General features: G+C 42.2%; 1 protein-coding gene across 2 annotated transcripts in view; it reads left to right on the forward strand.

Moving 5' to 3' along the window:
- Positions 1 to 13,549: 13,549 nt before the first annotated feature.
- The window catches only part of ephb3a (eph receptor B3a), a 40,709-nt gene continuing 31,973 nt past the window's right edge, over positions 13,550 to 22,285 (forward strand). Inside the window, exon 1 of one of the 2 annotated variants that reach the window (XM_034138182.1) lies at positions 13,550 to 14,071. In XM_034138182.1, coding sequence (XP_033994073.1) covers positions 14,008 to 14,071 — 64 coding nt within the window. In that variant the 5' untranslated portion in view covers positions 13,550 to 14,007. The remainder of the gene's footprint in view (positions 14,072 to 22,285) is intronic. The other variant, XM_034138183.1, reaches the window with a different exon arrangement.

The raw sequence follows: 22,285 nt of genomic DNA on the forward strand, positions 1-22,285 counted from the left end.
CAAACTAACTTAATAATGCCCCTAGGGGTTATAGCAAAGACCTACCATAATTAGGTAAGTTCTAAATCGTCTCTGATGCTAATATCCCCATTTCAGGAAGACAGTATAATGGAATGAGTCATATATTGAGTGTCTCGCTGATAGACTTCTGTCTGACACCGTGACACACTGCTGGAGAATAACTCATGACAGGTTAAAGGCGTGCTCATTTAGTGAAAATATTCCAAAGAAGGACCAGAAACGGTGAACAAGAGGGTTTCAGGATGACCTTACGAGCAGGGTATATAAACTGTAGTGAAGCTGCAGCGCGGTGTACTGCTCTAGGATCTGTCCTCCTCTACAGCTCGAAGCACTGTAATCCATGATTATGTTTATCCTCTCTTTTGCAGAGGTTGTTATACTTCCTGTCACTGTGACTGACTTTAAGGAAAGAGTATTTCATTTATTTAATTGTTTATTTGGCAGGGACAATGCACAGTGATGAACACTTAAAACATTACAAATGTGTCAAGCGTAACAGTGCCAGATTTAGTTTTGAGCTAATTTCCATCCGCAGTCCCTCACATAAAACATTTAAGAAGTTGACATTTTACAAACATAGCAAAAACAAAATACATGATATGCAAAAAGTGCAAAAGAGCAAGAGCAGCATACACAAGCATTTACCACATGGCAGTACAATGTAGCAGCAACGACATGTAAAGTGCAAGAGAAGATAAAAGAGCTACCTAAAGTGCAAGAGGAGATGCCCCTATGTTAAAGTGCATTTAGCGGTGATTGCACGTCTGTTTGTTTCTCAGTCATTCTTTGAGTTGACCTTTAAAACTATTGAGAGTGGGACAATCCCGTATCTCAGTAGGGAGGCTGTTCCACAATGAGCTGCCCTTAATGGAGAGGACATTTTGTCCAAAAGTTGTCCGTCTACGGTGGACTTCACAGTCTCCTCTGGTTTCCGACCTAGTGCAGCGTCCAGTGTGTTTTCTGTAGATGAATTCCCCTAAGGGAGGGGGGGGGGGGGGCAGTCCATGTAAACATTTATTAAAAAAACACATACTTTTAAAAGACTTAAAATTGTCAAAACTGAAGAAATTGTGTTTCTCAAGGATGGTACAGTGGTGGTATGAATTAGGCTTTCTGTCAAACACCTTGATAGCTCTCTTGTACTGTACAGCTGTTCTATCGGTTTAAGGTTTGTGGCACAAGCAAACGACCAGTTTGTAAAACAGTATTCAATGTGGGATAGAATCATACAGTGGAGGTATGACTTTGCAGCATTGACAGTTAAGAAAGGTCTGATTTGTTTAACATTTTGCAAGTTGAATTTAATGGTATTTGATACTTTCTTGATATGTTTCTTAAAAGTCAAGTTTGAGTCCATTATGACTCCAAGATACTTGAACTGGGAGACTAGTTCTAATTCTGCTCCGTTTAAAAACACGTTGGATCCTTCGATTTTGACTGGTCGTATACTGAACATCATGCATACTGTTTGAGTAGCAGTGACACTGTGGTACTACTGGCTCTCCAAACTTGGGTATGGGCTTTTTTTAGATTCAGTTTACAGTTGAGTGCGTAGCCTGGGATCCAGGGATATTGGCTCACTTACTCAAACACTGTGAGGCTAGGCACTTAAGGACATTGTTCATAAATAAATAATAAGAAACAATCTCCATGTGGGAAAAACATCTGAATATATATACAGAGAGCAGTACAGTGGCTGACAGGGGCAAACGCATTACAACTTCCATTAGGTGAAATATGCTGCAGTATCCAAAACATTGTAAATATAAAAACACAAATGTGCCAAAACAAATGCGAATGAAATAATGTATTTTCCAACTTAACAACACATGGGCAGCATTTACTAAAAGCGCTGCAACGGAAACAGGGACACTAAAAACTGTTAAACCAACATCTTCTCCAACATTACAGGCCTGGGTTCACTGCTTGTACAACACTCACAATAACCCGACAGCTTTGTTTATAAGCCCACTCCTCTTGGGACAAAGCACTGGAGGCTCCATCTTAAGCGGGTGGATGGCTTTGTACTAAAAGAAACAAAATTGTACATTTTAACTCTGTTACCCATCTGGTCTTTTCATTATTATGCAAAGCTGAGTTAACAACCTCCTGGCTGTAGCTTCATAAATACCATTTTAAACATCCGTTTGCAGGAGAGCAAACAACAGTTTATCCAAAAACAGCTGATCATCTAAAGAGGCCCTGTTATGTTTTGGGGGTTTTCTCTTTCCTGGAGGGTGTCAGTTAGGTTTGTGTGCATGTAAATGGTCTGCAAAGGCTAAAATCCCTGTGTTTCTCTCCCACACACTGCCGGAAACACCTCCATTGTAGTCTTCTGTTTATTTCCGAAACACAGTGGCATCATAATGAAACACCCACGCTTCTATTGGCGCTTCAACACATTGTGCGTGATAGGCAGGGCCGGTTCTAGCCAATCTGCTGCCCTAGGCGAGATTTTTGCTGTCAGTCCTTTACCTCACTGAGCCTCTGTCTGAAAGTAAAGAGCGCTCCTCCACCCTTGTTGTCGAAACATCTTCTTCTTACATCCGTTAGCGCAGCTAGCAACAGATGCTAATAACAACAGCGCTGCCGCCGGTACCGGTGCGCCCTCTCTCTCTCTCTCCCTCGCTCGCTCCCACGCTCACTCGCACTTTGGCTGTGAGCCAAAGCCAACATCCCCCACTTTCATCACTTACAGCGCCCATCGTACAGGGCAAATGAAAAGTGTAACCGGGGTGAAAAGCGTGTTACATGTACTTAATTATGAATGTTGTCAAGGCCGAAAATTAGGATGAGCACCAACGGTCAAACATTTTTTTTTTCCTCCCAGAGCTACCAGCGCAGTGATCTGGCGCCCTAGGCGACCGCCTATGTCGCCTGTGCCAAAAACCGGCCGTGGTGATAGGCTAAGGGGCGGGACATCTCTTAGCAGTTGAGCAAGGAGGTGCTGCAGCACGGGCAGTATGAGAACAAATAAAGACCATTTTGAACATTAAAGCATGGAGACATGTCACAGTAGAGTCACAAATGAGCATAATAGGGCCCCTTTAATTTTTTATTATTTGTAAAAGTTTACTTATTTGGTAATTTCTTCCGTGATTTCTTTATTTAAAAAAACAAACTGTTAAATTTGGCCAAACAAATGTCACAATCATCCTTGAAAACTCCAATGCTATTTTGTATTTATGTAGTCAAAGTCCTTTCCTTATATTATCAGAACAAATCTTATGTATTTCTTAAATGATAGCTAAAACACTGTTTTGAATGAATAATTATGCTTTTATTTACAATAATGTTCATATGGCCCTGATGCATCTTTAAACACTTTTACATATCTTATGAATATCACTAGGATGTTGAGGCAACCTTGGAAGGCCAACTTGCTTTTACAAGTTATACTTTTTTGTTTTTTTAACTTTTTAATCATGCCAGCGCATTGTTTGAAGCTGTGTACTCTTCCTTGATTTGTTCTATTTTGTTAAGTGCATTGCGTTGCTTAGAATTGGTATGCAGTTGTTGCAATTCGCCTTTCCTACACTAGGGGGCACTCACGCGCCACTGGTGGAACCCCCTCCTCTGAAAACATGAGGGATGTACACACTGAAGCATCCAGCAGGTTGCATCATGATGTAATATTCCATGGGTCCTCACGACAGATAACATCTCTAACCCAAATTTCAGTTTGTTTAACAACCAGGCTCCTCGCTCTGTGTCACCAGCAGTCGCGGGGAAGAGGAGGAGAGGGGGGGGGGGGGGGGGGGCTCGGAGGGGCCTCACAGTCACAGGCTCTCATCATCATCATCACAGCTACCTTTAAATCTGGCTGTGGAGTCATTTCTGCTACATGTAAGTTGTAGCAGCCTGCAATCCTCCCCGGGGTTAGGTCAGGCTAATCCGCTCAAACATGAAATAACCCTTTCTCAAGGCGTCTGACTCACACTCACACATGGGGCACGCGGCGTCACCCTGACCTCATTATGAGAGCGCTTCACAGAGCCTTGGACCAACACATTGACTCCTCTTCTCTTCCCTCCCTGAGGCCCGTGAGGTCATGGTCTGTGCCTCCAGGTGTAAGTAATACCGTTTGATGCACAGATCCTCCTTTTGCTCGGTGAAGTCTTCATATAAAGGCGCAAAAAAAACGAATACAAGGCAGAACAGATGATTAGATTTGTTTTTCTGTTAATGAAAGGCAACAACAAAAGGAGAAAGAACAAACAAACTATCATTCTTGTTTACGGCCTCATACAGAAAGAGGCTTTCATAAATCAGCCCCATAGAAAACACATACTGGCTTACAACTGCTATTCCATTACATTTCAAAGGATTCAAACCAGTTTTGAAAATGTATTATACATTAAAAACGAATTATACTATAACCAGCAGTAAATACTGTAATGTCTGTATTTAAAGCAATAAAGGTCAAACTTTTTTAACCACTTTGGGGCTACAGAATAAGCTTTAAACACAAAATATGAAACTCACCAATAAAGTACTAACATATTAGCTAATAGCTTCCCATCCACAGATACAGAGCAACGTTATAATCCCATAGGAGTCATATTTGTTTCCAACTGATAAATGTACGTCTAATATTCACTCTCTTTTTAGCTCTGTTTGGGTCTCCAACACTATTAGACGGAAATACTTGTCTTATAGATCTTGGTTTGATTGTCCTCTCATGCTCAGATTAAACCACTGCCTGCCTAGGACAGCTGGCAGACAGGCAGTGACAATCTGGTTAACATATTTATCTGCTAAAGAGCCAGGTGTTTCCCTCAAAAGTTGGTGGAGACCCAAAACAGAGCTAAGATTGGAATGACTTGCATTTAACACAAATAAGAGTAAATTGCTCACCATCTGACTCTCATCCATTCTGTAAAATGATGCATGTCCTGTCATAAGAATACCTGGGTGTAATTAAAGATCTATCCTGGAAATACCATATTGAATATAGAGTATCTATAAAAGGACAAAACAAATAATCTGTCCTCTCGCAGTAGACACATTTTTCTTCACATCTGATTTGGAGTGTTTCACAGTATTGTAATACTTCATGGTACAAGTGTTTGTGCACTGCTTTAGAGTCAAAACTGCTTAACATCTGCTCAAATATTGTAGGTCAACCCTCAATTTACCATAATAACATATTGGGGCTGGCCAGAGGTGGGTACTCAGATCTTGTACTTGAGTAAAAGTAGAAGTACCAGAGTGTAGGAATACTCCATTACAAGTAAAAGTCCTGCATTCAAAATGTTACTCAAGTAAAAGTAGAAAAGTAGTAGCATCAAACTATACTTAAAGTACCAAAAGTAAAAGTAGTCATTGTGCAGATTGGTCCATTTCAGAATAATATATATGATATGTTTTATAATGATTGATCATGAAAGTGTTCTCAAAGCTGGTAAAGGTGCAGCTAGTTTGAATGGCTTTGTATACTGCAGGGTAGCTTGTGAATTTACTCCAGGTGGAACTAAAGTCTGATTTAACACTTGGTTATATTTCACATCATTCATCCACATCTGTAAAGTAACTAAAGATATTAAATACATTAGGTGGAGTAGAAGTACACCATTTACTTCTGAATTGTAGTGGAGTAAAAGTAGCATAACATGGAAATACTCAAGTAAAGTAAAAGTACCTCAAAATTGTACTTAACTACAGTACTTGAGTAAATGTACTTAGTTACTTCTCACCTCTGTCCTGAACAGAGAATATGAACTGTTACTTTCAATTCGGAGATACAGAGTCCCACGATTTTATGAGGTTAGACTGAAGCACTGTTTTGTGCACCAGTCAATCCTCAAAGGAGTTCAATCCAAGGTCCAATGTACAATGAACATATTGTCTTCAGGGATTGAATATTGTCTGTTTCCTTGTATCTTGTTGTCTTGTCCTTGTTTATGTTGCAAATGGATCTGCTGTGATGCGAGAAAAATGTCAGATTTGATCTGACAATGAAGTATTATTGTTTCGGATCGTAAGACATGCATTATTAATCCCTGAGGGAAAATTCAATTTTCACTCTGGTGATATTTACATTACATCACACAGAGGCCCGGAATACACACATGCACACACAGGACCTCTGTGGAGAGGTGTCAAAGCAAAAGGGCTGCCATGGTGAGGCGCCTGGGAGCAGTTGGGGGTTTGAAGACTTGCTCAATGACACCTCGGCAGTGCACCTCTCCAGCTACCATCCACAGTCTCTATTTGATCTGTGCGGGACTTGAACCGGCACTAGCCAAGTCCCTACACACTGTCACCAAGTCAGGTGGACATTAACACGACCCAACATAAATGATGTTACTTTCTAAATTATGGATATTATAAGAAACAACTGTTTGCTAACAATTTCACCATGCCAACAATGTCAGTGTTGCGTTTACAGCCTTTTTCCCGCTGACTCATAGTGGCCATAAATGGTATTGCTACGTTCACTTAATTAAATTATATGTAGATTTCTGTCAATGAACATAATCACCCTGTGCCCTGAGTTGACCGCTGCACAAATGTAGAAACCATTATAAAAACCTACAAAACGTTTTTTACAGCATATTTCCGGGTAATTGGTGGATGTACTGGTTGTACTTAGCCTCAGGCAAAGACATGACAGCCTGTCAAGCAATCTGCTCAGCCTGCGTGATCATTTCTGTGCCTGATAGGACCTGAAGTGGAGGATGCTGCCGCCTATCTGTTTTTGCAGGTTGTGGAGGGTGAGGAAATACTTTGTTTAAATGAAGACCTTTAGCTGGAATGACCGCCAAAACCCTTGTTGGGACACACCGGAGCAGCAGTCTTTTTTTTACTACAAATGACAAATGTTAGAAAACATCCTGACACCAATGACTCGAAGTGTTGAAGCTTTCGGAAGGTGCTTCCATTGCTACTTGTCAAGGAATATCACATATGACGGAGAGGTCAAAAGCCTTCAGGTTTTCTAGATACTGAAAATCAGCATGTGTTAATAATGGGTGCAAAAAGATATGTAGAAGTCATGTTTTTCCACATCTGTATGCAGCAAGAGCAGAACATTAATTACACAATGCAACACATTTGCATGTAGCGAGTAAACAGAGTGATCCAACACACCTTTTAATGACCATACGCTACTTCCCTCTGATCTGATGCAAAGAGGGATACTGTTTCTAAATCTACCAGGCATTCATTAGAGCCAGTGTTAAAACCACACATTTGTGTACAAGACAGAATGAGACTTGAGAGCAGCATCTCTCGCTCCGTCCTCTGCTATCTAATTTGTCTCAGTCCTGCTTGATCGTGTCCCTGCTTCATCTCAGCTGATGAAAAACAATCGTCTGTATTCACTTTCTGCCTCCACTATTTCCTCATTCTCTCCTCTGCCTTCCTGTGGGAGTCTGCTGGCTGCGCTGTAGACTGGTGAGGGATGTGAACACAGAAACATTAGCAAACACGCTAAAGACAGTAATTGTTCAATTGCAGCAAATGGACCCCATGTGACCCAGGCAAATAAACTCAGAAATCAACAAAGCCTACACAGAGCCAGTTCTCTAAATTCCAATAGTATGCTCAGTAATGGAAAAACACTGTAGAAATGCCATTTCAAATAGACCTCGATGTAATCCCCGGCCCACCGGGGTCCATTTAATCAATGCTACAGACATGAGCATAGAGGAGGAACAGTCTGCAAATGGAAGTGGAGTTCTGAGTCAGCTCACAGGAGATTAAAAAGTAGAGGTGGATGAATAATGGAGGAGGAGAATGGTGGGAGAATTGCCGAATGTGGCGAATCATCAATAACGCCTCCTGTGAATAATTCTGAAAGAAAAATACTTCTGCTGAAACTGTCTTTGCCCCCCTAAAATGGAATTGTTCTTAATTAGTTTTTGCTGTGTATTGCCTCACTCTGCGGATGAACACTCATTATTTCAGAAGCCAGCTTCCACTCATCTCACCTGAGATTACCTGAAATGCACAGCTGAAATTCTGCATTATGCAAGCGCCTATACGATAAGTGACAGCTTTCCAGTGATTAGCTGTGAAGTTTGGGAGGTAGAGGAAGTGCAGCTGGTGGAGCTCTACACCCCCTACCTGGCTGACACTGACAGCTTCAGGAGAAGAGTCGACTCCGGAGTAGTTTTTTCAGTGAGACATACATGACAAGTGCACCAAACCAGCACCGATTCATATTCAATCGATCAGCGGTGCACAGACCCCCGTGTTGACAGCAGTTTGTGTGAAAAGCCCAGCAGTGATCTCGCCCCTAAGCACCAGCTAACAGCCAGCTCCCTGTCTGAACATAATCATGTATCATTACTTCTCCAATCAATGAAGCAAAGCACCACTCCTGCAATATCTGGTGTTGTGTTTCCGCAGTGCTCGTGAGCTCTTTATTTTGGCCTTGTTAGCAGACAAGGAGCCCAGACAGACAATGACAGATATTCAAATATATGCAGAATTCGGTGGAAGTGATTCGGCAAAGTCTCCTCCTGACTGTTTTCCCTCATTATCTGACAGTGTTGTCCCCATTAACTTTGTCTCCCGGTGTTTGTTGAAAGATAAATTGTTTTTCTCACACCAGCAATCCTAAATTATAAAGATGATCTATCCTTAGTTGATGTGGATAGACATATTCACCCGTCTTCTGTGTGTCCCTCCTCTACAGTCATGTTTGTAGACCTTTAAATCAAGATTGGCTTAATGTCGCTGTAAGGAGCGGGTATAGGTTGTGGACTTGCAGCTGGAACGGTGCCTTTTCCCCTCATGGACACTTCCTATGTGCTGTTGAGCAAGGCACCATCCCTGAAAGTATTTCAAGGATGCCGTACTGTGGCATCATTGGTAGTTACAGCGAGGATAAATCCTCGATTTACAGAACTCTTGCGAGATGGTTGAGGTTGGACATTGACCCCGAATGGCTCAGGTGATGTTACAGGGTGATGGTGTTTGTGTGTGGATGTTTGTGATGGCCGGTCCTGGTAATGATGAAGGACCACAAAGGTTGGTGATTGACCTTGAATGGTTGAGGTTAGGCATTTACTTTGGTTATGTTAAGACATTGACCTCCTATGGTTAAAGTAAGGCATTGACCTCCAATAGTTAGGGTTAGGCATTGACCTCCAATGGTTAAAGTTAGGCATTGACCTCCAATAGTTAGGGTTAGGCATTGACCTCCAATGGTTAAAGTTAGACATTGACCTCCAATGGTTAAAGTTAGACATTGACCTCCAATGGTTAAAGTTAGGCATTGACCTCCAATGGCTAGGGTTAGGCATTGACCTCCTATGGTTAAAGTTAGACATTGACCTCCAATGGTTAAAGTAAGACATTGACCTCCAATGGTTAGGGTTATGCATTGACCTCCAAAAGTTATGGTGAGGAAAGGTTTTGAAGCAGCAAACTTTGCAAGAGTTTTCGCCAATCTTCTTCGATCGAGGTTACCTTCTATACAACTTATTCGTATCTTATCATTGCCATGTTTCCACCCAGATGAGGCCCTCTGACTTTTCTTCGTTCCCCCTTACCTGACTGCCATACCCATTACACATGTTCCCAAACAGCCTTGCAGTTTAAAAGCAGCTGTATTCCACAGCTGGCCAGTTTGTTGAAGTGTCTTGATGTTGTTGTCCTGTCCTTTGGCTTTCAAGTTTTCTGTTATCTGAATCTCAACCTGGACTTTTATCTACCTGACCTTATGCTTGATTACGGATTTATGATTCTCTGCATAAAACCTTGTCAGATGTATTTGTCTGTATGATGTTCCCTGTTTCGACTCTGGCCTCCTCATGACTCTGTAAGCTCTTGTACCCTATTTCTTTTTTGTATTAGTCTGCATTTGGGTTAAATCCCCAGTTACCCTGCTTACTCCAACCGTGACAGAATTGTGTCAGTTTTATGGTCAGATATTATAGCAGCTTCGCCACGGTTGTGCCAATAGTTTTATTATGACATAGGCTTAAAATTGGGAAGACATTTTGCATAAGGACTAGTGGGACATTTTGGGAAATATGCTTTTTCGTTACATGAGAAGATTGAAAAATATGTTGTACGATAAATATAGAACTAAAACCAGTTTGGCACAAATATTGGACATGGGAAAACAACTTGTCTGCTTAAGGTTACAGGAACAACTAAAGCTAGTAAATAAATTGTTGGTATTTTGTTAGTTTTTTCCTAACAAAAAGCTAAGTAAAAGAATGTCGATCTGTGGTGTTGCAAGGGGGAGAATTACGAATTACTATTTTTTTTGTCCAGGCGCAGTGATTTAAGCTTTCGATATATGACTTCACCGGGAAATGGAGTTCTCACGAAACTGTATAAATACAAAATATTCTCCAAGGAAGAGGCAAGAAACTTTGCAAACTCTGTTTTGACGATTATGTGGTATGAGAGAAAGCCCCAAGATCAGATTATTGTGATTAATGTTAAATTCAAGCTCAGTTTTAGTCTTTATACTGTGGATTTAAGCTGAAATGGATTGCAATTTCACGTGAATAATAACCAGAATTATTTGCCATTGTTTGATGGATTGAAATAAGATTTTATTGGAAAGTTTTCTGTCACTTTATTACATAAGCCATTTTCTTGGATATTATTGTAATATATTAATCTAGGAAGAGTATGAACCCAAACTATAAATTATCATTTTTAGATTTATGTTTCGAGCTTACACCTAAAACTTCAGTAAGCAGATGATTAGATTCATATAGGAATACAGCTGCATGTGTCTCACAAAAATCTGCACGCACACAATGCTTTATGTGCGGATGCATGTTTATTATACACACGCAGTGCGCTGAACTGGACAGGCTTCATAATTCACAAGTAGTTTGCAGGAGACAGTTCGGCTTTGTGGAGATGTTCTGTCATCGCCTCTTGTCAGCTTAACACTGCTGTCCCACAGAGCTAGTCTTCATCCCTCTGCCTCATCCTCGGCTCCACTTGTCTCCTCTCCGTGCGCTGTAAAATATGTATCTTTTCCCCATGAGAACGGATTTCTCATCTGCAGCAGGATGGAAAGGACTCTCCAGAGCAGCTATTCTTTATTCCACATGTCCATGCACCAGCTGAAGCATACACAACCCCGGTCCAGTCCCAGTTTGAGATTTAACTGCCATTTCATCATGTTCGAGGCGGTGAAAGGTTGCACTGGGACAAGATCTGGGGATGAACTTGAAGGCATGACAGCATGGGGGCCCCTTTTCAGTCAGAGTGATACATCCCAGCCTCTTTTCCTCCACATAAAAGAGAAATATAATTGACTTGGTATTAGTCAAAGTGGAAGGATAACACGCAATTATATTGGATTTTTGTTTTTCACCCATTAACAAGTCTTCTCTGTTTGTGTGGGTTTTAAGACACTGAGGGATTTCAAGGACTGTTGCAGAGCTGAATTAACAAGCAGATTTGTACATTTAGTCCAAAACACTCTCTTAGGAGACTCTTAAAAACACACACAAACAAGAAATCAGTGAGGGATTTTTTGTAACAAATAAGACCACACATACAGCAGCAGCAGCACTGTCACATATTATTTACATGACCTGTTCATAATGACTGCACCAATGCTGCCTCTGTCTTTTCTGTGTGTCTCAGTTTGAATACAGCCGATTAAAGAGAGCTGTCCATCACTGGCTTCAGTGGTGGAGGCTGACCCGAGCCTGCTGGGAACTGAACTGTAGTTAATTAGTGCACAAAGCCCAGGGACAAAAGAAACTTTAGGGGTGGAGGTGACGGGGGAGCTTCTTAGAAGTGGGGGGTAGATTTGGGAGAGGGGGGGGGATCTTGAGTTTGTAGCACAGAGGGACTTTTTTGGGGGGAATGTGTGTGTTCCTGTGTCGGGGTGCAGCAGCAGGGGGGGGGTAGGGGTCGAAGCAGTGGGAGAGGGGGCTCACAGAGGGATGAATTAGCAGTGTGAAGGGGAGCCTTGTCCCTGAGCTGAGAGCCCCCACCAGCCAGCACACACGCACTCTCTCCGCTGGATCCCGCCAAGGGACAAAAGCCTGTGTGGGTGTGGTGGAAAGGGACCTAAAATGAAAGACTGCAAAAGGTCAAAGTGTGGCATGAACTAATGAGAACAGGCAGTCTGTCAAGAAACTGATTTAGACTGAAAATATCTCTTTGATAATTAGGATCTTCTTTCGTAATCCCCCCAAGGGAAGCATATAGATCCTCCAGGCAGCAGTATTCCCATGTGTGTCTGTGCTGATTTAGTGGCATTATCATAGGTCTACATGTAGTAATGTACTGTGAAATTGATCAAATAACGCTAAAATATTTGTATGATATCAAATAGCAGGATTTTATTGATTAGTCAGGGTGAAATCTGTGGATTTGCTGAAAGAACCAGTGTACCACAGATGGTTATTATGCAGAAGGCTATCAGCCTCAAAGGCCACTCAATAACCCGCGGGAGGCGCTGTGTATCCATTGGGACCAAAGCTGATATTGACGTCCCCCGCCGAAGCGACCACAGTCCCTTTAATGCCACAATTGATCGGTGTTTAGCGGCGGTGAGCGGAGCGCCAGGCCGGTGTTACCTGCAGCCGGGCCCCGCAAACACTGCGGGCTGGAGGCCGCCTCACCAACCAACCTCCTCCTCCACATCCCACCTCCTCATTCCCCGCGACCCCCACCAGCACCATGAAGCAACGCTGAGAAATTCAGAGCAAACCCGGAAATTCAGCAGCCTTGACTTCAAAATAAAAGCCTGACATTTGGTTTTCGCTTATAATTATTTGAAAGAATAAATTAGGAATGCATTCCTGTATTGTTAATCATAGAGCTCACCAACCATGTCATGACATGTAAGAGCAGGGTAGCCAGGTGATAACAAAAAAAGAAAAATGGCCATGACGTCAGTGTTTGGGATGATGTCATCTTGTGTCCGGCCTAGTGATAGTGATAGACAGTGATAGTGACTAGTGATACATGCTTTACGGTATTGTGAGATCACTGACTATAGGCCTACTATGTTGTTGTGAAAAGTGCCTCTTATTTTGTATGTAGTCTAATTAATAAAAAATAAAATAGATAGATACATACATACATACACAAATACCAATATATCCTATATATAACTATACTGTATAAATACATAATGTTATACAGGCTTTATTGTGAAAATCATAAATCTATTTCGAATTAAGCTTAGCCTCCTACAGTGTTACAATGTATCAAAACACAATAAATAAATAAATATAAATAGATACAAATCATAAATCATATAACTATTATGCCAACATATTAGGCTTTTGTCAACAACAATGTTTTCCAAATGGCAACTACCTACTGAAACCCTAACCCTAATATTATAGATACATACATACATAACAACTTTTATGAAGAAAAATAACATCAACGTTTTTTTTCTTCATTAACGTCACATTGCTGCTTAGTTTAATGCGATGTCTCTTGCGTGAATAAATTACCCCAATACCCGTTATCGTGCTATTATTTTTGAAAATCCCGAACGGAAGCTTGAGGTCCACAGTGTGCAGCGCCAGCTTGCCTCCGCCGGAGCCCCAGCCCCCTCGGTGTCTCTCTGTCCCGGAGTTGCCATTCCGACGCACATCCCTCGCAGAAGAGCAACAGCTACGCGGAGTTGCCCAAAGTGGACTACACAGATTCCTCTGCGGACAGAAGGCGACCTGATACCCGGCTTTCATATCCTCTGCTCGGGGAGACCAGCAGCCGTGGGATGCGCCTGGACAGAGGTTCGGTGAGGTTAAAGTCGGATAAAGAAATGAGACTGGAAGGGTGCAGACTGTAAGCATCGCGTTCACAACTCCGGAGGAATAACGGGACCTGAATGAATGTGAAATAAAGCGTTCGGTTATTTTGTTTTATTATTTTTTTATACGGGGCGTAAAGACCCATCCCCACATCTGAAGACATGAGAATTGGGAGAGGAACACAAAGCTCGGCTGCGGTGCTCTGTGTTTGAGGCTCCATCCATCCGAAGGGTCCAGTCTGCACACCTTTATTCATGTTGCAGAAGCCTGTTTTATGACAATGGATTACTTGCTGTGGGTGTGCAGCCTCGTTGTCCCCGTGGTGCTGGCTGTAGAAGGTATGTGCTCTGATATTTGCATGACTACTTTGTGTCTCCTGTAAATGCACAATGGATGGACAGCTTGGATGCATTCGAATTTGGCAAGAAAACACATTATTGTCACATATTGAGAAAGAAACACCATTACCACTAGAATAAATTAGTATTTTATCTGACAATTTGAAGCATATTGGGCTCAGTCTAATTTGCCAGTTTAAACACCAGATCAGTCTTTAATGCTGAAATTAGATCTGTAACCAAGACTCATGTTTTGGTTAATTAAAGCTGTTAATATAATGCTCTGTTGAATAGGCAATTTCGCTCAGTATCAATTGGCTCTGTGAATGTATTCCATGTACACATGTATCATTCCCTGTGTGTGTGGTGTGTGTGATGAAACCCCAGTGTTCCCATTGCGGCTGAAGCACTGCCCTGTTGCTATTGTCCCTGCTGTTGTTGTCACACCCACAAGCTGAGTGAGGGTGCCCACCTGCCCCACCTTTCCCCCCCCCCCTACAGCACCACTGGTTATACAGTAGGCTACAGAGGGGCGTCCCTCTCACACTGAAACAGGAACACACTGATGCATGTGGAAGGATTCGAGTTGGGTTCTCCCACCAATCAGTGGTGTGTGGAGACCCAAGCGGATCAATCCCGGCCCCTGAAGCTCCACAGTCACATGCGGAACCCATTAGATGACAAGTGTGAATTAAAGGTCAATGGCTTAACAAGTATGCTGCAGCCCCTGGAAGCTCCCTCCATCACCGAGGGGAGTGTAGCTCCAGGGAGAAGCCCACCCTCCTCACTGCCTGCCCAGCTACCGTAGCTACATTTCTCTCCCTTCTTTCCCTCCCCGTCCAATCTGCCTCCCCTGGACCGTGGCCAGCTTGATCCCTCATCAATTCTGGTGTCAGCAAGTAAATCAATGCAGCGGCAGCAGCCCTCCAAGTCCCAGTCTCACGGCGTGATGATCAGCCCCGTTTCCCCCCCCCAACCGGACCAGTGGCTGTTACTCACAACTCAGGGGTTAACTAATGTTTGTCCTCTGAGGATAAACATGAAGGGCAGATCATCGGATTGGGTTTAAATGAGGGAGAAACTAACAGTTTTTTCAGTTGCATGTCGTTTTTTTTTAGCTGCTTACTCAGTGGACTCCAACACATTGCCTGAATCTGGAATTCGTTTTTTTTTCAGATTGGCAAGTGTTTGCGCATGGATGATGCAAGCTGGACTGCAACTTGTAGTGTGCTCCTGCTTATTTACAGAAGCCCCAGTGAGGACTTACTGTATCTCCATTTCTCTACAACAGACTGCAGTAAAAGCTTCAGTAACTTTGACATTGCTATGCTGTGTAACACTCGTTTACAGTCAGCGTTTACTGTACTGTTACATTAAAAAGCTCATAAAACAGATGGATGACCCGTAATGAAGGGTTTTATAAAGTTAGACACAGCTATCGTGTTTGCGATTGTAGGGTAGGCATTTAGCGTCAGTTGATTTTCACATCAATAGAGAGCTTCATTGGCCTTTTCCCGCTTTCTATACATTAGTAAATCAACAAGAATAATTATCTGTTGACCTGTAAAAAGCAGATGAAAGCAGCCATGAAGAGAGATTGAATTAGGTCAGCTTGACTTGTTCAGAAAGTGCTCATCAGAAAGCGTCAAACAGAGTATCACACTAGACTGTATCGCTGTGATCCAATGGAGGGAAAAATGCTCTGAAATACAAACGAACCCTTGCTTAGAAAGAGCCAAGGAGTCCATTTTTCCATCTTGATCACCCTATTTTTCCTCTACCTATTCATCGCCACATATTCGATCACCCTGTGATCACTGATGATGATGATATTAATATTGTATATGTTTGCTTGTTGGCAGCGAGTGTCAGTGTAGTACAAAGCGATGCCTCCCTTTCATGGTGCACAAAGTGAATAAAACATTAGCATGTGTGAGCTCCCAGAGCGCACTGGGAATGCAGAGTTGTGTGGCATTTTGGCTCCTGCGGGCGTAAAAAAAAAAAACACAAAAAATGACGGTACGGTAAATGCCACGGGTGGTGATGCTCTAAAGTTCCCACTGCAGCATTGTTTTCTTACCCCAGGGGCGGAATGACTCCACCGCTGCTGTGGTTTTATGGGAGATGAGGGAGATTTCTGGGTTTGAGTTATAGCAGCGAGGCGTTCTCAGAGGCACTGTACATTTAGCAGGGAGGGGGAGAACTGTGGAACAAATGGGATCTTTTTCAATCTGAACCGCTTTCGAGGATTTAGAGTTGACGATAACACACTTTGGTCAATAGAGTTTTTGGCCAACGATAACCTTATTATTCCCACGGAAATTTGAGAGTTGAGCAACACGTGAGCCTGGACTCAAATGGTAAAGGAATCATTTACATTTAATGACCATTTGTATATAAATTCTTCGAGAATACCTTGCTTTTCCTGCATGCCTTCGTGGTGAACAAAGAACAAAAAAACGGAAAAAGTGTTGAAGAAATAAGACTATTTATATACACCCTTCGACCAAGTCTTACACAACTCGTTCAGTATCATCCAAGTTCCCTTTATCCAGTTGTATGCTCACAATTTTCCAAACACATGCATTTTTGCTAAAACTGCACTATTTTAAACACTTCGGAATTGCTAAGAAGAACAGCGTACGTTAGTGTGAGACTGTTTACGTTGAATTTTATGACTCGATAAATGAAACTGAGATAGTAGGATTTGTGCAACAGTTGGTATGATTATGTTTTGATTTTGTTTGGCAAGAGCTAACGTTGGCCGCAATATCCTTCAATTGATCAAGACTTTTCAAAAATCTCGGATGCTTCGTTCATTGTTGAGGATTTCAAGAAACGAATACATTTTCCTAAATAATTCAAGCTACACGTGGTAACAGGTATACACAGATTTATGTTGTGCTCAAAATATTCTTTTCACACCTGAACACAGGCTCAGTTGCCTTAAAACTACATTTTAAATAGGAATAGGTTATTCATTAGCTTAAGGATATATAGCGTCATCCCCGCCCATTTATTACAATTCATAAGGACCTTTTTTCGGGTTCTTCATTCACTGCTGAAGAATTTGAGAAAAACAAAAAAGAAATTCAAGAATCTAAGGTTACATGCTAATGGTATTTCATATGCAAAGAGTTATTTTGTGTTTGAAATATTATTTTTTACATCTGAACACAGGCTTAGTTTCTCTAAAATCTAAATGTCCATAGGAACAATGTTATCTGTTAGCCTGAAGACATACAGCGTCATCGACTCTAGCTGGCTAATAATAGTTTCTGTAAAAGTATGATTCTTTGAAATATTGTGAAGAGAAATTCTGTCCACTCCTGCTCCACGGGGAGGTCAGAGGTCATGTTCGGATAGAAGAGCGGCTCTGGAGCTGCGAGGGAGTCCGTATCTCCCTCAAGAATCCTTCAGCGATGTGAAATCCCGTTTTCACAGGGGCTTGAACCCGGCATTCTACGGATGTAAGGATGGTCAACCTGCTGCCCGTCGTGTGAGGTGAAGCCTGCTAAAGGAGCATCGGGCCTGTGGGTTAGTTGAGGCTGAGTGATTCTGTCTCCGTTGCCGCCGGGCGACCGGGAGAGGAGAGGGAAGGGGGGACACACCGGATCAGACACCCGGGGGACGGGCAGTATCAGCAGCATGGAGCCCGGGAGCTCTCAGTCAGCTGTGTGCCACGAGTGCAGCCGAGCAGAGACAACAGACACTGATTTCCCTGATTAGTTCCTCCGCTCTGACTCAAGTCGTGCAACAAACAACCGTGTTCACCATCGTGTATTGGAGCAACCCAACTGCTGTCGCTCATGTCCTCACGCACACAACTACAGAAGGCCTTCATAATTTATAGACAGGACTTGCTTTATGCATTTAAAGCATGTTTGTGCTTTATCTCAATTTTCAACAAAAGATGGAGGGAGCCACTTATTTCTTGTGGAAGGGAATCATTTGTACATTATGCAGCTGTTTATTCAAACTTTTCTTTGCTCAAAATACTGCTATCTGCACATGAAAGTATTCTGGTTACAAATCACAGGCTTAATGCTCCCCATAAAGAAATTACAAAGTGACTATGAGTTCATTAGCTTCTTGTTAATGGATCGTCATTTAATGATCGTTAATTCAATGTACTTCATTCTTTCATTTATACACCACCAAATGAGCTGGACTCCAGTTACATAGAAAAGGCCTTTTTCAGGGCCACACTTAACCCCTTATCTTATTCAAATATCCATCATTTGATATCCTTCTAGTTGTTGTATGCCAACACATGTTGGTTTGTGATGTTAAACATTTTTTTGATGGATAAAATAAATCATATTTGGCATATCAAAACTGTTTCTCAATCCATGGAGGAATGCACAAAGCCAATATTCGGAAACACCTTTAAAGGATCTGTTATCCTGACTGTTATGACTTCCTATAAGGTATACATATACAGTATACAGTATAAGTGATTCCCTGGCAGTGACAGTGGAGAAATGTCCAGAACGCAGATATAAAAGACTGGTAAAAACGGACTAATAAGAAGAGATTTTTTCAGGAGGATGTCGAAGACACAGGCGCAAAAACAGAGCGTTTCAGACAGAGGGTGAATACAGGTATATTTAGAAGACAGTTTTAGGAAAATAATCTATTTCCTTAATATTAGAGCATGTAAACATGTTCTATTAGAAACCCAATATAGAAGTATGAACCTGAAAATGTGCATATGATGTCCCCTTTAAGCAATAACATTCATCTTAAAGTGGAATACATCCAACATTAATTCATGATTTAAATAAAAATGTATCATGCTCTAGTTATGCATTACTTACAGTTCATTGGGTTTAGAAATATACATATTCCTTTTTTTCTTTGCTGAGCTTTAGATAAAAAGATTAATTCCACTTTCATGTTTGTTAGATACATCTGAAGCTAGAGCCAGCAGCTGGCTAACTTAGCTTAGCACAAAGACTGGAAACAGCTAGCCAGGTTCTGTAAAAAGCAGACATAGACCTGCTTCAACTGGTTGTCTCACCATATCCAAATACATGGTCATTTATCAAAATCTTCAAAGTAATTAAAGCCAGATAAATGTAGTAAAAATGCAACATTTGCCTCTGAAATCTTTGAAATAGACACATAAACATAAACAACTTCAAAAATGTTGAAGTAGAGTATTACATGTCACTTGTTAGACGCTTTTATCCAAAGCGACTTACATACTCAATACTGTGGGCAATCCCCACAGGAGCAATTTGGGGTGAAGTGTCTTCAGGGACACAACGACATGCTGACTGCAGTGGGGTTTGAACCTGTGCTCCCTTGATCCGAACACCAACGCTCTATCCACTGCGCCACACGCCTCCACGTGTACTTGAGTATATGTTCTTATTTATTATGCACTTATGATAAAGCGTTAATGAAATGTCCAGTTTCTAGCCATGATAGCTCATGATCTGTATAACCTCAAATTATTCTAAAGGGAAACAAAATGCTCAGAGAACATCCCATAAATAGTTAATCACCGCACATCAAATACCAGCGGTCAACTCTTTTCAACTTGTTTCCATTTAATGTACACACACCACCAGGCTAATTTGCATTTAACATAGGAAGTAAGAAGCCCCCCCGCTTGCTTTGAATCTTGCCGGTATCTGCAGTGTGAATGTAACCACATGCAGCTCTGTAGAACACCACAGATGTAATCTACCCTATACACAGATCACTATTCATTATCTCTGTGAAAAGAAGAGAAAGCATTGTGGTTCCTCTCATGATCAGAGTGTAAACACTGCACATATCCCCCGCTCAGCATCCTGCAGATGGACCTGTGATCTATCCACTCAATCAAACTTCTATTATTGACACACAAGCCAGTAATGTAACTGTCTCTAAGAAAAACCTCAACCAACACTCAGGCATGGGGATTATGTAATCATAATACAAAACTAAACGTTACAAAAAAGTTACATAAAAAAAGACGTAATCAGATCACTGGTAAGACATTTATAATTGGGGAATAACTAGCAGGATACTAATGGTAAATGGACTTATATTGCACTTTATCAGGTATTTTTTACCACTCAAAGCGCTTTACATACTACGAGTCATTCACCCTTTCACACCTCATTCATGCAGAGCAGTACCACTTGTTCGGGAAGCTATCATTCACACGCCGTTGGCCATTGGGAGCAACTCAGGCCCCGGCTCCACGAGGACAAATACGGCAAAACGCATCGGAGTAACGCAAATGCAACCGCAAAAAACCTTCCGTCCCCACGCAATATACACCGGATTGTGTCAAGCTCCACGAGACGGCTCCGTTTACATCCAAACGCTGGAAAAGCTGCAGTACATATGCCGAACCTGTACGTGGCGCTGTAACTTCCTCCACAAAAGCAGCAACTTCCTCCACAAAAGCAGCGAAGAAGAATGGTTGTCATGGCTGCACTTCTGTGTATTCTCCGAGGTGGGGGCCGACAGAACCGGGCAGAGTTTTTCGCCGGTCAGCGTGTGTTAAAGTTTAAATCTTCCGGGCAAAATTATAAAAGTGCCGGTCAAAGGTCTTCATTGTTATTTATTGAGCTTTAAAACAAATGAATAACGACGATATACTGATATATAATCATCAAATACACGGAGCCTGTCTCTTTTTCCTCTCTTCTGACAGCGTCAGTGTCTGTCTCATGCAGCAGCTGATCCTGTAATGAGTGACCCGACAGTAAAAATGAACATATTTATAACTAGTTTAGGTAGTTTGAGAGGTAATTAAAATAGCTAAGGGTGATGATCTGACTTGAAGTGTGTGTTTTGCTCCCGCTGCATCACAGCGGCAGGAGCTGCGTGTCTCCGTCCTGTCAGATTAGACTTCACTCGCGTTTATGTCCATATCGAGATAAAGATAAATAATCTGAATTCAAGGAGGAGCTCCTGTAGATGTTGCACAAAGAACTGTAGCATGGTCAGTAGCGACTGGAGCACGATAGCAACCCCGCGGAGGAGAGGCAGGGAGAGGCGGGGCTATGAAAACGAATGACCGTATAGGCGACTCCACGGCCCCGTTGGACCCCCCAGAGCGCTCCGTTCCCAGATCTATCCACCTTTGGACCCGTTGTCGTTTGCGGGGTCTGTTTCTACGTTTCCCTTACGGCGTCGTGGAGCTTAGAGGGCTATACGCATGAGAAATATGCGGATTCAACCAGTTTCCGTCCTCGTGGAGCCGGGGCCTCAGTGTTCACTATGTTGCTCAACGATACATCCACATGTTGACTGTTGGCTGGGATCAAACCCACAATCTTCTGGTTGAAAGGCGTCCACACTCCCTCACAGCCACAGTCGCAATTCTAGCAGTTCATCATCACAGCCGTTAATTCAAGAATGATTTCACTGGGTGGAATTTTCTCCATCACTAAAACGGAGCATTTTCTATTATATTTTGTAGGTGATATGCCTCCATTGGACTCCTTTGTTTACTTCTGGCTAGCGCGAGCTTTTTGAACATTAAAGCATGGAGACATGTCACAGTAGAGACATTCAATACAAATATGAACCTGAACATTTGCAGAATATGTCCTTGTTACGTTCCCTCCTGGTCTAGGGGTACCAAAGGGAAGTGACACAAATATAAAATAACCGGGCGAGAGAAAAGAGGAGAGGAAGCTGAGTTGTGAAGCCACAAGATGGTCTTTTAATTGAAAAAATAAATAAAGGCTCACCAGCCAATTTGCAAGGCAAACTAAGAACGACTTTCTTCTGAAAGAAAGTGACTAAATAGTCAAATGTACAAAGACACAAAGACACGACACATGCTGCACACATGTAGCCAGACGAGAAGGAAGAGAGCGACTGCAGCCTTTCTCAGCTCCCTTATGGAGGCCCTGATTGGGGATTGGGAGCACCTGAGGGAGAGGCTGCACCTGGAGGGAGACAATCAGCGGGAGAGGGGGAGGGACACACACACACACACACACACACACACACACACGCACACGCACACGCACACACACACACCCCAGCACCCACTACGGCACGTAATAGTCCTCTTTAATTAAAATAAGAAAACTTGGAGCAGTTTTCCATGTCCTACATAGTACACTAAAGTATTGTTTTTCTCCTGTATTTATTTGCATTGCATTTGATGATGGCGGAATTCCAAAAGTAAACAGGTTCCATTACTTACATTGTGATTCTCAGGTTAGGTTATTTTTTTTACCTGTACAGTAACTA

Source organism: Trematomus bernacchii, unplaced genomic scaffold (genome assembly GCF_902827165.1).
Source record: "Trematomus bernacchii unplaced genomic scaffold, fTreBer1.1, whole genome shotgun sequence".
NCBI classification, from domain to species: domain Eukaryota; kingdom Metazoa; phylum Chordata; class Actinopteri; order Perciformes; family Nototheniidae; genus Trematomus; species Trematomus bernacchii.